This window comes from Microcebus murinus, chromosome 1 (assembly GCF_040939455.1).
Source record: "Microcebus murinus isolate Inina chromosome 1, M.murinus_Inina_mat1.0, whole genome shotgun sequence".
Lineage (NCBI taxonomy): Eukaryota > Metazoa > Chordata > Mammalia > Primates > Cheirogaleidae > Microcebus > Microcebus murinus.
This window is the reverse complement of record NC_134104.1, coordinates 135,314,834-135,331,599: the sequence shown is the minus strand read 5'-3', so window position 1 is coordinate 135,331,599 and position 16,766 is coordinate 135,314,834. Positions and strand designations below refer to the sequence as shown.

General features: G+C 40.0%; 1 protein-coding gene across 1 annotated transcript in view; it reads left to right on the top strand.

The window, feature by feature from the left end:
* The window catches only part of NEK10 (NIMA related kinase 10), a 228,985-nt gene that overhangs the window by 184,850 nt on the left and 27,369 nt on the right, over window positions 1-16,766 (top strand). The window contains exons 33-34 of the mRNA XM_076005874.1: window positions 13,124-13,153; window positions 15,236-15,336. Of these exons, the coding sequence (XP_075861989.1) occupies window positions 13,124-13,153; window positions 15,236-15,336 (131 nt within the window). The remainder of the gene's footprint in view (window positions 1-13,123; window positions 13,154-15,235; window positions 15,337-16,766) is intronic.

The window sequence follows — 16,766 nt, the reverse complement described above, 5'->3', positions numbered from 1 at the left end:
GTCTAGGAGAGTGTTTCCAACTTTTTCCTCTAGAGTTCTAATAGTTTCATATCTTAGGTTTAAGTCTGTTATCCAGCGTGAGTTGGTTTTTGTGAGAGGTGAAAGGTGTGGGTCCTGTTTTAGCCTTCTACAGGTGGCTATCCAGTTTTCCCAGCACCATTTATTGAAGAGGGATTCTTTTCCCCAGCGTATGTTTTTGTCTGCTTTGTCAAAGATGAGATGGCTATATGAGGATGGTTTTATATCAGGATTCTCACATCTGTTCCACTGGTCAATATTCCTGTTTTTGTGCCAATACCATATTGTTTTAATTACTACAGCTTTGTAGTATAGTTTGATATCTGGCATATTAATGCCTCCCATTTTCTTTTTGTTGCCTAGAATTGCTCTTGATATTCGGGGTCTTCTTTGGTTCCATACGAAGCGTAAAATTATTTTTTCTATATCTGTGAAGAATGCTGATGGGATTTTAATAGGTATTGCATTGAATCTGTAGATCAGTTTGGGTAGTATAGACATTTTGATGATATTGAGTCTGCCGATCCACGAGCATGGTATGGATTTCCATCTGTTTACATCCTCTGCTATTTCCTTCCTCAGTGTTTCATAGTTCTCCCTGTAGAGGTCTTTTACCTCTTTGGTTAAATATATTCCTAGGTACTTTAATTTCTTTGTTGCTATTGTGAAGGGAATTGAGTCTTTGATTTGGTTCTCAATTAGATTGTTGTTGGCGTATATGAATGCCTCTGATTTCTGTGTATTAATTTTGTATCCTGAGACTTTACTAAATTCATTGATCAGTTCCAGGAGTTTCTTGGCTGAATCCTTGGGGTTTTCTAGATACAATGTCATATCATCAGCAAACAGTGAAAGTTTGATCTCTTCTGCCCCTATTTGGATACCTTTGATTCCATTTTCCTGTCTGATTGCTGTAGCCAAGACTTCTAGCACTATGTTAAACAGAAGTGGAGATAGTGGGCAGCCTTGTCTGGTTCCAGTTCTAAGTGGGAATGATTTCAATCTTTCCCCATTCAGTATGATGTTGGCTATGGGTCTGTCATATATGGCTTGTATCATTTTTAGGTATGTCCCTTCTATGCCTATTTTCTTAAGTGTTCGTATCATGAAAGGGTGTTGAATTTTGTCAAAAGCTTTTTCTGCATCTATTGAAAGGATCATGTGGTCTTTGTTTTTGCTTCTGTTTATGTGGTGAATTGCATTTATAGATTTACGTATGTTGAACCATCCCTGCATCCCTGGGATGAAGCCCACTTGGTCGTGGTGGATTATTTTTTTGATAAGTGTCTGGATTCGGTTAGCTAAGATTTTGTTGAAAATTTTTGCATCTATATTCATTAGGGATATTGGTCTGTAGTTTTCTTTTTTTGTTGCATCCTTTCCTGGTTTTGGTATCAGAGTAATATTCGCTTCATAAAAGGTGTCGGGGAGGTTTCCGTTCTTCTCGATGTTGTGGAATAGTTTCTGCAAGATAGGTACTAGTTCTTCTTTGTAAGTATGGTAAAATTCAGGTGTGAAGCCATCTGGACCGGGACTTTTCTTTTTAGGGAGATTTTTAATTGCTGTTTCTATTTCAGCTGTTGAGATTGGTCTGTTCAGGGAATCTATTTCTTCCTGGTTGAGCCTAGGGAGGCTGTGTGTTTCTAGAAATTTGTCCATTTCCTCCACATTTTTCAGTTTGTGTGCATAAAGATTTTTGTAGTATTCATAAATTGTATCTTGTATCTCTTTGGGATCAGTTGTGATATCTCCTTTTTTATTCCTGATGGAGCTTATTAGAGATTTCTCTTTTCTGCTTTTTGTTAGCTTAGCCAATGGCGTGTCAATCTTGTTTATTTTTTCAAAGAACCAACTTTTTGTTTTATTAATCTCCTGAATAGCTTTCCTGTTTTCAATTTCGTTTAGTTCTGATTTGATCTTGTTGATTTCACTTCTTCTGCTGGGTTTGGGGTTGGTCTGTTCTTCTTTTTCCAGCTCTTTGAGTCGTTTCATTAGATTGTCTATTTGTGATCTTCTTGCCTTTTGGTTATGGGCATTTATGGAGATAAACTTTCCTCTCAGAACTGCTTTAGCTGTGTCCCAGAGGAGTTGATAACTTGTCTCTCCATTGTCGTTTTCTTCATAGAAGTTTTTTATTTCCGTCTTGATTTCTTCATTTACGAAGTAATCATTTAGTAGGAGGTTGTTTAATTTCCACGTTTTTGTGTAGAAATGTGAGTTTCTGTTAGGGTTGATTTCTAGTTTTATTCCACTGTGATCTGAGAAGGTACATGGTATGATTTCTATTTTTTTAAATTTCTTGAGATTTTCTTTGTGTCCTAGGATATGGTCAATCTTAGAGAATGTCCCGTGAGCTGATGAGAAGAACGTATATTCAGTGGATTTTGGGTAGAATGTTCTGTAGATGTCTGTCAGACCCAATTGTTCTAGAGTTTTGTTTAAGTCCATTATTTCTTTATTAATTTTCTGTTTGGAGGATCTGTCTCGTGCCGTCAGTGGGGTGTTGAAATCCCCGGCGATTATGGAGTTGCTATTAATCCATTTGCTTAGCTCCAGTAAGGTTTGCTTTATGAATCTGGGTTCACCTAAGTTGGGTGCATATATATTTAAAATTGTTATCTCTTCTTGTTGGACTGTGCCCTTCACCATTATATAATGACCCTCTTTGTCTTTTACTACTTTTGTTGGTTTAAAAACTAAATCGTCTGAAATTAGAACTGCCACACCAGCCTTCTTTTGGCTTCTATTTGCTTGGAATATTGATCTCCACCCTTTTATTTTTAGTCTATGTGCATCCTTGCAGGTTAAATGTGTTTCCTGAAGACAGCATATACTTGGCCTGTATTTTCTTATCCATTCAGCCAGCCTATGTCTCTTGAGTGGAGAGTTTAAGCCATTCACATTTATTGAGAGAACTGATAGGTAAGGTAGATTACTGATCATTCTGTTGGGTTGGATGTTGTTGCTATGATTTCTGTCTTGAGCCATTGTAATATCTGGCCTTTAATATCTTTGGGTTTTGGTTGTTTTTATATCCGTGGATTATTATTATGATGTTCCGTGCATAACGCTGTTTTAAGTACTTCTTGTAGGGCTGATCTTGTCTTGGTGAATTCTCTGAGCCTTTGCTTGTCTGAGAATGTTTTTATTTCTCCTTCATATATGAAGCTTAGTTTTGCAGGGAATAATATTCTAGGCTGGGCATTGTTTTGTTTCAAAAGAGTGAGAATGGGGCCCCAGTCTCTCCTTGCTTGTAAAGTCTCATTAGAGAAGTCTGATGTTATTCGAATTGGCTTTCCCTTGTATGTCACTTGCTTCTTTTGTCTTACAGCTCTTAGAAGGGCCTCTTTAGTTGATACTTTGGTCAGTCTGATGACTGCATGACGTGACGTCTTCCTGTTTGCATTGAATCTCCCAGGGGTCCTCTGGGCTTCTTGAACTTGTATATCGAGATTTTGAGCAAGGCCTGGGAAATTTTCCTCTATTATATCTTCAAAAAGCTTGTCCAGCCCTTGAGTGTTGTCTTCCTCCCCTTCGGCTAAACCTATGACCCTCACGTTAGGTTTTTTCACATAATCCCACAGCTCTTGTAGGCTTTGGTCTTTTCTCTTGTTTCTCTGCTGTATTTCTGTGACTGATTTATTTAATTGGAAGGTGTTATCTTCAAGCTCTGAGATTCTTTCTTCTGCTTGATCTACCCTGTTCTTGAGACTTTCCACAGTATTTTGTAGTTCTCTGAGTTGATTCTTCATCTCCAGGACTTCGGTTAAAGTTTTCTTCACTGTGTCAATCTCTTTGTTGAACCTTTGTTCCATTTCTTGGAGGTTTTTTGTGTTTTCTTGGTGTTGGTTATTGAGTTGTTGTTGCAGCTGGGTGAGTGTTCTTATGATCCACATACGAAATTCCTTTTCTGTCATATTGGTTGCCTGATTTTGGTCGGTGTCCGTTTCTAGGGGGCTGGTGCTCCTCCTTGGGGGTGTGTTTTCCGTTTGGTTCTTCATATTTCCTGAGTTCTTTCGCTGATTTCTTCCCATGTCGATCAGTTGTTGTTTCTTTCCTTAGGTTATTGTTTGGGTATTCACACACCTTGTTTAGTTTCTGAGGCGTTAGGTGGTGCCTGTGGGTGAAATTGGACCACTCCCTGTATATTGAGTCAGTGGGTGCCGTGGCAAGGCTGTGCAAGATGCTGTCCCTGTCAGTAGGTGGCGTTTGCTTGGAGGAACAGGCTATGGTGTTGATTTTGAGTCCTGTTATCAGCTCTCGTTCTGGGCGGAATGGAGCTGGGTTGGATAAGCCTGCCCTCAGGCCGTTAGCAGGGGTCAAAGTTCTGTTCTCAGCTTCCAGGGAGAGCTGTCAGGGCGGGGCTGGAATGGTCCAGCTCAACCAGAAAGTCTGGGTGTGGGGGTGGGGCTGTCTGAGACCTGCAGTCTGCAGCAGGCCTCGCTTCTTTCCACCCTCCCCAACTCTGCAGCTACTCCTGGGCCTCTGCCAGCAGGCCAGACCACAAGCCACCAGGCCTCCCCGGACTGTGATGCCGGCGGGGAGGTTCCCTGCACAGGAACGCCCCCTGGGTTGGGCGCACGGCCTCCTCCTGGGAGGAGGGTTGTCCTCTAGGGCACCGATCTGCCCCTGGAGGCACACAGCCCTCAGTAGGCTGTTCACGTATAACCCTTCTGTGCCCCGGGCAATGCTAGCCCTCGGTGCAGGGGATCTGGTCTGCAGGTCCGACCTCTGGGTCCCAGAGTTCAAACTGTATTCCCACCAGGGAGAGGATTTCCGGTCCTAATTCACCCACAGGGAGCCCAAGCTGGGTCTATGTCTCTCAGCCTCTGAGTCGGCACCGTTTTCCTGGGAACACGGTGCCAGCAGCACCTGGGAGGGCGGGCGGGGTCCCAAACGGGAAGGTCCCGTTCCCTGGAGGTGCCTCCGGCTGGTGGCTGTATTGTCTCTCTGGGCAGCCGCGGGTAGGGTTGGCGGGGGGAGGAGGAGGCAATATGGCGCCTGCCGCGCGGCTCGGGTCCGTGCACACGGAGGTGCCCGGAGGAAGTTGGGAACCTGGTGCCACGTCTGCTACAGGCTCACCGTTGGCAGGCGGCGGCAGTCTCTGGGCTGATGTCCGCAGGTCTCTCCACCCGCTGGGGAGCCCACCAGCAGTCCCGAATGCAGGGGAGGGGAAACAGCAGATCCACCTACCCTTGCCGCTGGTCTCCGGGCTGCTCCGGTGGTCTCAGCCTCCAGTTCTCCTCCGCAGCCTCCTCCCGTGGAGTCTCCCGGGGTCTCAGGTACCCCTCCTTCCGGCCCTTGTCCGCTGTATGCTCGTCTTCTTGCTTCTTTCCTCTGGTTTCTGCTAGAATCGGTCTTTTCTGCAGAGACCCTCTGTCTGGCGGTGTTATTCGTCCGCCATCTTGCTCCGCCCCTCATATTATATTTTTATTTAAAATTATTTTATTATATTAAACATATATGTGTATGTATTTTTTAGACTTCAGATTGGGGTGGGAGTGGGAGACAACACATTTCCTTTACCAGTGATGATTTGTTTGCTAATTCTTCATGCACTTAGGAAGTGTGTACCAGATCCCAGGAGAATACTGCCTAGAGGTGTAGATTTTTTTTCACAGTCTTTGTAGGAAATGTGTTTTCAAAGAGATACTCATTCTCACAAAAGTTACTGATGGTTCCAATTTAAGACCAAATTCAAGCTGCATATCAGCTGTTCAATGGAAGCTCATATTCCTGTTCTCAGGGTTTCTACCTGGAGGACAGGCTGAAGGAAGGAAGAGTTGCAAGGTACACCACTCTCTGGTAGGAACCAGGTGAGATCAGTATGACTTGGGTGATGTTTATAGCATAGTATGCAAAATAATTGAGTTAATGGAAAAAGGTACGGCTCTCAGATTTCAATTTTCCATTATTGATTTTTCATATATTTTTAAAGAATAGTTTGGATATTTACAAATACCCTTTGAATTGGTTTGTCACACAGACCAATTTGAGTGTTGAGGATGGTGATAGATGAGCCCATAGAAATGAGAAACCTAGACATTAAGGACCTCAGGTTCCTGTGGACTCTTTTGCACATAAACCATACCATTTTATACATATAGACATTTAACCAAATTATTCCTTTATAGAAATGTGAGCACCAACAACTTAGAATCTATCCATGTGTTGGCTACTATTTGGGGAGTAGTTTAATTTTTTAGAACCTCAGAGAGAGTACATTTAACCCATAGGGAGTATTAATCATTAATTCAGTTATTAAGCTTCTATTAAATCCATTTGTTCAAGAAAAATGTTGAAACAACTAAGGTTGTGGCCAAACCATTTTCCAATGGCTGCTGCAGCAGTCCAATCTCCTGAAAGCAGGAGATCTTTCTTCCCTCTGGGTCACCTACCTGCCCTCCACTACAGCTAAGAACGTGTTATTCTTAATTGACATTGCTCAGTATGGATTCAAAAGATGTCTAGGATGTTTTAGATAGTGTGTCAACTATAATTTTTTATTATGGTAACTACACATTATTTCTTGTCATAATTGGAGTGCAAGAGCATAATTCTTAAAGTTATTTTTAGCAAGTGTTTGAGTATTTTTATTTAACCCATTAATGATAGAATTGTGTAGAAGACAAAAGAGCTGATTCCAAGAGCATTTGGAGAATGGGGATTTATATAGTTAGGCAAAGCTGAAATAAGATTGTTACATCAAGCATAAGACTGGCAAAATTTCTATAGGGCAATAAAACTAAATCATTTTTTTGTGATCAAGCTCTTGACCAGGTGTAAAATCATAACAATATATCAATTTCTACAGGTTAATTTCTAACACTATGGGGCTATCAACTGCATGCTTCTTTATTGGTATAGATTGTTAGTTAAATATACTATGACATTACCCAAGAGTATTAGATGAAGATCAAGTAGGGTTATTAGAAAATGCTCTAGCATGCTATCAGAGAATCAAGCAATCACTGTTTTGCCTATTTTTCACATTTGGGTTAAATTTTTCTTGTCCAGGCAATTGAATGGGGGTCTAGTGGGGAGAGGAAGCCCATCTTTTCTTTCTGTTTCATTTAATTGGGTTGGTTAGCCTTTGCATCCATAGTGGTGAACAGCATGGTTTTCACACCACAACATTTTTTCTTGAGAATTTTGGGCTTCATCAGTGGAATTGAATTTCAGGGAAGAAAAATTCCCTTTGCTAGGAATAAAGGGAGTTAGGGGGACTTGATCAGCGATTGTAGCATAGTATAAAAAATAGCTAGATCATTGAAGAAGAGTCATGCTCTATGAACTAGACCAAGTTCATATGCTATTTTTGGCCTACACAGTCAGGAATAAAAATATAACTTTCTGTACTGTCCTAAACCTGAACTTACTATCTATATTAACTGATTTCAGAAAACATAATCAATTGACCTAGAGGTAAATTTCATTCAATATGTTGGTGATTTCTTTATCATATCAAACTTAAAATCTGATATCAGACAAATCGAGGATTGCTCTTCTGTCTCTTCTGATTTCCTGGGTGGAATTTGTTCCAAGGGCTTAGTCAGCATTATAGTACTGGGGCTTTTTGACCGCCTGTGCTGGCATTGATCTAATTATTGGGTGTGGTCATTCTTCCACATGGATGTCCAAAGAAGTGGCACAATACTACCTGACTTCCAGTTCCTAGTCCATGTTTCCACCCATGGCTGTGTCCCCTTGACATGAAAGCAAGTCCTCTGTAGGACAAGGTGTCCTGCTCTGTAAGCTCACTTTTTTGGGACATCAGTAGGATTGGCCTGCTCTTCCTCACCTCTCTGGGCACAGAGACTTGGGAACTCAGCAGAAGCTCTCTGCTCTGACACCCCATAGAGCCATGTCTACTGCCCCCTGACCCCCATGCCATAGTGATGCGGGGAACATCAGCATGACTGTGTCCTCTCGGAGTTCCCTGTGGGACCGAGGCAGCAGCCTCGCCACTCTTGAATCCCCAGACTTAAAGAGAGCTCCACCTTCAACTTTCCCCTCCTTGCTGCCCCCACCCCAGACTCTGCACAAAGTGAGCTGAAATTTGGATCTTTCCTGAGAATTTCTTTTTTGTCTTATCTCCTCGTCCTCCATACTCTGAGAAGCTTTATCTCACCCTGGAGAGGCAGGAAGAAGAGTTTGCTCAACAAAAGTTCTTTCCAATCTTTCTGCCTTCTGCTTAGACTGTGCTTTTTAAAGCCCAGGAACTTACTCTCTCTGTTCCCTGGTTCCTCTCTGCCACCACATCTTGGGCCATGCTCCCCTCACACTCTACTGCTGGACTAGGGGAGGCTCCTGGGGTCAAAAGTAAGTGTGGGAAATAGTAACAGCAGTAAATGCTCCACAGAGCGTCTTTCCACGTGTATTATATAGCCGTTTCTAGGAATTTCAATTTCAAAAATCCTGTGGTTACATTTTATATTCTAAAAAAAATAACTAAAGAGATAGCAGTTTTGAAACTGGAAGAACCCTAACCCTCAAACACGCCAAAAATATTAAGCCTGGCTAGGATGTGAGGCATGTTACATAAATGAGATTCAGTCAGAAGTCAAGAGTGAAGGACTTCAAAGCATCCTTGCTTCTGTGGCCTTTAAACAGTTTGTTTCAGAAGTTTCAAATGAGAGGGAGTTTGCTGCCTGATCACCCAGAAGGTGAAAGGAGCCGATGCTTTGACTCAGCTTCCTGCCATCCTGTGGGAAATTCCAGCAGGGGTCGGGGACAGAGGGGGAACTGGGCCCAGACTGTGGAGTCCCTTTCTAACAACTTCTACCAGACTGATTGCGGAACGTTCTGTTGGTCTATGTGGGAACTATCCCACCCTATGCCCCAGCCTGCCAGCCTTCATCTTCTCTGTCGCTTCCCTCTCTCTTTTGATGGGATATCATTCTCTTAATCACTGAGCCCCAAGCTTCTGCAATCCTCGGCCCCAGCTCCCCACACACAGATAGTTTCCACACGCTGTAGACAGTGTGTATCACCTCAGCCCTCTTTGTTTTTTGTTTTTTTTCCCATTTTCACCATGCTCCCATTTCAGATGAAGAAACCAAGGCCCAAAGAAGTTGTGGCTTGACTAGAACCATGTTCCTGGTACCAGGCAGAGCAAGAAACTTTAAGCCAGGCCTTCTCACTTTAGTTCTAGGCTTCTTGTCATGAGGTCCCCTTTCATGAAATAACAGTCACCCTTGTGCCTTCTCACCACGTGTGGCCCCCGGCTACCTCTTTAGCTGTGCACATACCAAACCTTTTTATTGTTCTGCTCACCAGCTAAACCGGACACTTTGCTGTTCTTCAGATGTGGCCCTCGCTTAGCTGACTCTTCCCTTTGCTGGAACTGTTCCTTCTATTAATACTAGGAAGCCACCACTCCAATACACCTTCCTTCACACCTAGTCTAGGTCCTGCACCTATTGAAGGCCTCCTAATTCTCCATGGTTTGCTCAAATGTGACCTTTGTATCCATCTTTATCCCCTATCCATGGTTCTCTGGGGGAACCTCCCATGAAACCTCTATCAGTGCAAAATCCTTCATCTAACCAGGGACACAGGGATTGATTGCTGAACATTTGTAGATTTGGAAATACAATTAAGGTACTTTATTTCATTGTTACAAAAGTAAAGGAAAGAGGTAAGAGTGAATTTGTCTTTTGACAGGACAGTTGGTCCAATATAGAGAAGCTCGTGTGTTTTGGCCTTATTCATCAAAAAAATATATTTTTACTTCTTTATAGACTGCCTCCCACCCCTCTAACCTTTCTTGTCTCCAGTTGTCAAAAAATTCCTGATTCTTAACAGAGAGAATTCAGAAAACTAGTAAGTTGTTATGATATCTCGGTCAACTGGGAGAATACAGTATATTCTATTTTTCGTTCAATTTGTAGTAATTGACAGCTTCAGGGTGTATACTGTAAATTGTAGTTTCCATAGACTGGACATATAGTGTAAATCAAGTCTGGAAGCACCAGGAATGTGCAACTAAGTTGGCTGTTTTATTATTGTGCTATGAGACAATAGAATATAGTGTACTGTGCAGATTCCAAAGACCTAATGCTTGCGGTTTGTTACATGTATGTGCTTTCCAGAAATATTTATTAGCCCATTAAATGCTCAAAGGGATAGGTAGAACATCTTGTTAAAAGTAGCAACCCTTTCAAGAAAGGAAATAGTATTTCAGGCTGGCAAGGAGTGTAGGTATTATTTTGTATTTGCAGCAACCAGAGGGATTGTCCATCACCACACAGCCTCCTAGGGATGGGTTTAAGAGGAAAACTGGGAGCCCTTTAACTCTTATATAGACTGAGTCAGTGTAGTATTGTTTTAGGGCCCACCTGGTTTCATGTCCCAGCACTTACTTGCTCTGTCATTTTGGTTGGGCATTTTCTTTAATCTCCCTAAGGCTCACTGTCTCAATTGGTTTGGGCTGCTATAAGAAAATACTATAAACTGGGTGGCTTATAAACAACAGAAATTTGTTTCTCAAGTTCTGGGGGCTAGAAGTCCAAGATCAAGGCATTGGAAAGTTCAGTGTCTGGTAAGAACCTGCTTCCTGGTTCACAGATGGCTCTTTCAAGCTGTGTCCTCACATGAGGGAAGTGGTGACCAAGCTCTCGCCAGCCTCTTTTATAAGGTCACTGATCCCATTCACTAGAGCTACGCTCCTGTGACCCAATCACTCCCAAAGGCACTGCCTCCTAATACCATCACTTTGATATTGTTCAATGTATGAATTTGGGGAACACAGAAACATTCAGACCATAGCACTCAGTATCCTCATGTATAAAATTGGGATCCTAACAGCCACCCATTAGAATGGTTGTGTGGATTAGATGAGATTAAATGTGTAAAATGCTTCCCAGTCTCTTGCCCAAGTCCATGCTAAGAAAGCACTGCTCTTTCTGCAGGTCCTCCTACCTAACACTCCAGAGAGGACATATAGCTCTTTAGTGTCATGCCAACCACAGAGTAAGCTAGCAAATACAATTACTTTTGATTTTTGACACTTTTAAGTAAATCACCTCTTATAAGGAATTTTTTAGTTTCCTTCTAAGTTTTAAGACACTAGTCAAATTTACTATTTTAATAGAAGCAATAAAAAAATCCAAAGTATTCCAATATATTAAACTTTGATTTTATTTAAATTTTAAAGGGACCAAATATCGTATGTGTTTTGCAGTAGGAAATACAACACAGATATGAATCATGGGCATATTATGTATGACTGACATTGCACATGAACTATGATCAGTCTCACTGATTTTTTTTAAGGAAAAATTGTTCTAGTAAAAATATTCTAGGACAAAATTGTCAGAATAAATATATGCTGAATTTCTTTGTGAATCATTAGGAAGTATAATATTTTCAGTGAGCTAATCTGAAAGGTTTATTGAGAGAGATTGCTTTAAAACTGGAGAACATGATTTGGCTAACATTTGCCATGAAGCTAGTAGTTATTAATCTTTAAATGAAGAATAAAAATAAAAGAAGATATGTATTTGGATTTTTATCGTTTTTGTTTTCCTAAAATTATTAAAAGCTAAATAAATCTATATTCTGGTGTAGGAAAATATAAAACAAATGTGAGATTCCATCAGGTAGAAAATGAGGAAGAATGGTTCTCATACCTAGGATTAGCTGAATTTGTCCGGGAAAATCAAGAGAGTTTGCAAATGTTACAGGTAGACCTCTCACACATCATTGTCAGTCCCATGTTTTCTTTCTCTTCCCAATCCTAACTCACGACACAGTTTAGTAATCCTGCCAGAGCACCCAGTAATGCTGAACTGGTGGTGGGATCCCAGCATGCCATGATGCACTAGCAGCAGCTACCCAAGAGGCTGTTCTGGCAGTAACTGAGTCTAGGTGGTAAGAGTGGGAAATGCCCTTTAAATAGAAAGAAAGTAACAGATGAGGTGATATGCTTTTAACATATAAAATGCAATAAAAGTGTTAGTATTCAGAGTATGTAAAGAGTATTTATAAATCAATAAGAACAAAGAAACATGGGGTACAAGCAAGGCATTCACCAAAGAAGTACAATAAACTCACTAACCTTTAGGTAAATACAAAATAGAAAAAAAATTAAATTGGCAAAATTGTAAAGCCTAGGGCCTGGCTATTTCACTTCTCCTGTCTACCCTAAAAAAACTCTGCACTTATGCACAGTGAGGTATGCACATGTACTGACTGCAACATCACTTATAATCATGAGAAATTGAAAGCAAATTAAGTGTCCATCAAGACAGAAGTGGCTATGTAAAATACATGCTACATCCAGAACATGCAGTACTATTGCAATATACTCCATAGTTGTAAAGAATAAGCTAGAACTGGGTGTTCTGATAAAAAAAAGATCTTCATGATAGACTGGGGAAAAAAATTGTAAAACAACCTGTGTGATGTGATGTGTCACCATTTGTTTAAAAAGAAAGGAAGGAAGAAAGGAAGGAAGGAAGGAAGGAAGGAAGGAAGGAAGGAAGGAAGGAAGGAAGGAAGGAAGGAAGGAAGGAAGGAAGGGAGGGAGGGAAAGAGGCAGAAAGAAGGACTACTATAGATTTTCTATAACAGAAGCTTTCAAACTCTTAGAAGTGACCATCAATCATAAGCACATTTTATATCTTGACTGAGTGGACCCTTGCAGTGCACTCTGAAATTTTTTGAACTACTTTCAATGCATTCCATTCCATTTTAAAAAATGCTGGTCATGACCCATTAAATTGATTTCAGGTCTTAACTATAGTTTGAAAAATATTGTTTGGGGGCACACACATATGTATACAAATGGATAGAAAAGTGACTGGAAGGCAACACACCACTCTAATATCGGAGGTTACTTCTGGGGAGGTGGCTGTGATGGGTGGTGGCTCCGGGGAGCCTTAAGCCTCATTTGTAACCCTAATGTTTCTGTTTGCTTGCTTGCTTGTTTTATTTTTTAGAGAATAAGCAATTATAACTATTTTCAGAAGCTAGGGATTTACTGGGATTGAGGTGGTAGTGGTCAAACATTCTTAAGAAAAATAAATTTTAAGTTAAATTGCATAGTTGATTAGTCTAGAAGGCAGGCATTCTAGCTAACTCTCTCTGTTTTTGTATTTAGGGCCACAGATGAGCACATTCTTGTGGCAAGGTAGAGTCAAACCTATGTGATATTCCAGTCAAAATGTCATCACAAACCTAAGAACTCTCTGGCATGCTGTGAGATTTTAACTCATTACCTATGAATGTTGCGTCTGTAAATCAAAAACATAAAGTAATTAATATAAAAATGATCAAAACTCAAGCCCTCCATTTTCAGAAAATGCAAAGTTAATGTTTTTGTAGCAACATCAACTTGGCCACGTTGCACAGTGTCTCATTTTTTTTGGCATGAGCCTAGACAAACAAATAGTTACATTTTAAGAATTATTTCTGCAAGGGGCACCACTATAGGAAATATGGCATGTGTATACTTGGCCATCTCTGCAAACTGGAGCAGACAACTGCAGTTCTCTGCTTTCTATTTTAGAACTACATTAATTCTTTCTGATTTGCCTTTACATATTTACCCTAAGGGTGATTTATTATACCTCATCTTAATGATAAAATAATTGATACTTTAAAGGAGTTAGACACAGTGTTCAGGTGAGATAGATCTTTAAATTCCAAACATTTAAAAATGTATTAACTGCAGATGAATTAGAACTAGATTATTTCTTGTGATAATTTCTTAACTAAGATATCCATAAAGAAAATATTATTTCTTTAAATGCTTATCTTTTATTCTTTATTGCATTTTGTGTCATAAATATAAATTTTCATAAGCTTATAATAAAACAACTTGGCTCTTTTAAACAAACACATAAAATTTTCTCTTTAAATGTCTTGAAAACAAAATATTTATGGTAAAATATGCAAGCTTTCTCAGAAAGCACTTATGTAAGAATCATTTTTAAAAAATCTTAGCTATTGCTAAAGCAATGATTATATTCATATTTAATTTCATAGAGGCTCAATGTTGTATGAAGGGAAGAAAAGTGGATCTTTGAGGCTTTTTTATTAAAAAGGGAAATTGGCAAGAGAAGTATTGTTGCAGAAGCATACTTTATCAGGGGTCCTCAAACTATGGCCCACGGGCCATATGTGTCCCGCCGAGGATATTTATCTGGCCCGCCCGGTGTTTTTGCCACCGCTACCTGTCCTGCTTAGCAGCCGACTCATCCTGGTGCCCACAGTGCCTATGTGGAATGTGCACCACACTCTCCAATGGCCCTCCAATGGTCTGAGGGACAGTGAACTGACCCCCTATTTAAAAAGTTTGAGGACCCCTTCAAGTCTAGGTTAAGGGGATGATGGGAAAGAGAAGGAGGAAGAAGAGAAAGGAAGGTGGAAAATACACATCACACATATGAAGTCTCTCTTCATTTTCTCCAGTGTGGTTCTGTGGGTGAAAGGAGGCAGAGGTGGCCTTGTAGAGATTAAAGTCATTCCTTTAAAAAACCTTATATTATTCATTTAAGAATGGACCATTTGTAGCTATAACAGGAAACTGGGGAAGCAACCCCTCTGTAATTTGACATCATGTTAGCCTGAAATTGGGAAGGTGGTATGGCTCTATGATGAGAATTCAGTATAAATTATAAATGTGTCCGATTTAGACCTATAATTTTCATCCAGGTGAAACTTTCAAACCCTTGATTATTACAAATTATAATTTGTAATAATCAAGGGTTTGAAAGTTACTTAATCCTAGCTAAGAGGATTTTGGATTTGTTTGCTTTGTAAGATTGCTTATTTGGTTTACATTTAGTAGTTTTGATAAAATTAGTTTTAAAACATGTTATAGAGTGCATAATGAATTAAAAATTTTAAAGTATGATGTCCTCTTAACTATGCATGGCTGAAGCCTGGCTTTTCAGTGGTCACAGTGTCCAAAGGATCACTGACTCCTGATGGCAGCCTGCTGTAATTGCAGGCAAAATATCCAAGAGCTAAGCAGTCTTTCAAATGTTATGATAGGAAGCATTATTATGTTACATAGAAATCTGAGAAGTAAAGGGAAGATTGTTTATTTCATATCATAAAATATTGAGGTGTTACAGGTTCTCTGTGTACTGTTTCATTGGTAGAGTGAGGTCTTTGCTTTAAAATATTTGTCAGAATTTTACTTCATTTTCCACTACTATCACTTTTGAAAGAGAACTCGACTGACTATAGAATTTATCACCCACAGCATCTGCAGGAATTGCTGTGTCCCAGAGGAAAGTACGTCAGATCAGTGATCCTATTCAGCAGATATTAATTCAGCTGCACAAAATCATCTACATCACACAGGTCAGTGTTCTAGCTTTTTATTTTCATCTTAAATGAAAATTTGGTGCGAATATTGCTGAAGAACTATTTTGTGGGACTGTGATTTTGAGTTAATACTTGTTCTTATTCTCTCAACAACATATATTGGGTGACATTTTGGTTTAGCAGCAGAGCTGGGAATGTAGTAAGGTAAAAAAGCAAATATGTTGTATTTTCCCTATGAATCCTAACCTATTCTCTCACTGTTAGTGCTCAACCAAAAACAAACTTTAACACAAATAGCCCTGCAGTGTGGGGTGAAAGTGGAGACAGAGCAGGACTTCTTTGCCCATAATCAGCTTTACTACAGGAAAAAAAGAGGAAAATAGTGCCCACCCATTAATACTGAGGATATTGGGTTGAAACCAGAACATTTCTGAGACAGAAAATCAAACCACAAAAAGTCCAGAATTGTTAAGACTTCTTTTTTGTAAATCTTGGTGACTCCTAGGCACCAAGGAGACAATCAATGCTAAAAAATGGCCATTAATTATAGACAAAAATCTGTCTAGTGATAAACAACTTAACTGTTCATTTACCAAAGGTAAATGTACAGTTATGTACTGTTAATAAAAAAGAAATTTTTGTAGACAAAGTAGTACAGACATTTGAACATGAAAGTATTATTTTGAAGTTTAACATTGTATGTCTTTTGCAGTTTATTAACTCATTTATTATTTGACATATAATTATTAGATGCCTACTGTGTGCCAGATAATATTCCAGGCACTTAAGATATATCAGTGAACAAAACATATAAATATTCCCTCACCCTAAGATTCAAAAAGCCAATGGGGGGATACTGTCAGTTGCCAATTGTGGCAATTCTGTTTATACCTGCAGGAACTGAAGAGAAATACCACTAGGTCATTGGACCAACTAGGCCCATTGTAAGTCAAACTTGGGCAATACTCCATCTATCACCTGACTAACCCCCTCCTCCCAAAAAACATTTTCATTGTTGTACTGCAGTGACATTATATGATTCTAGGAATTAGTGTCAATTTACAATCAGTGACTAGCATTCCCTGAAAGCCTGGGTATTTCCTTTTCCCCTGTGAACAGTCACTCTAGCAAACGGCTAAAAGTCTCTTTGGGGAAAGCTTAGAGGAGAATTTATAGTGTGTACTTGTAGCAATGCTTCAGGGCCCTTCCTCAAGGGGTTTCATCTTCCCCATTAATCAAGGGGCTTTGGGTCTTTGAATTGACTTATGTCTGGAAACCATATGAGAGGCTTTAACTCTCCACTGTGGCAATGGCAACTCAGGTCAGGTTTTTGTCTAGAAGATCTAGAATTTCTTTTCTGTGAAATAGATCAAGGAATACTCTAGTAGACAGACCAGCTATTTCTTTTCCAGGAACACTCTAGTCAATTAACCACCACCCAAGATCTCTGTGGGCCAAGGCATTCT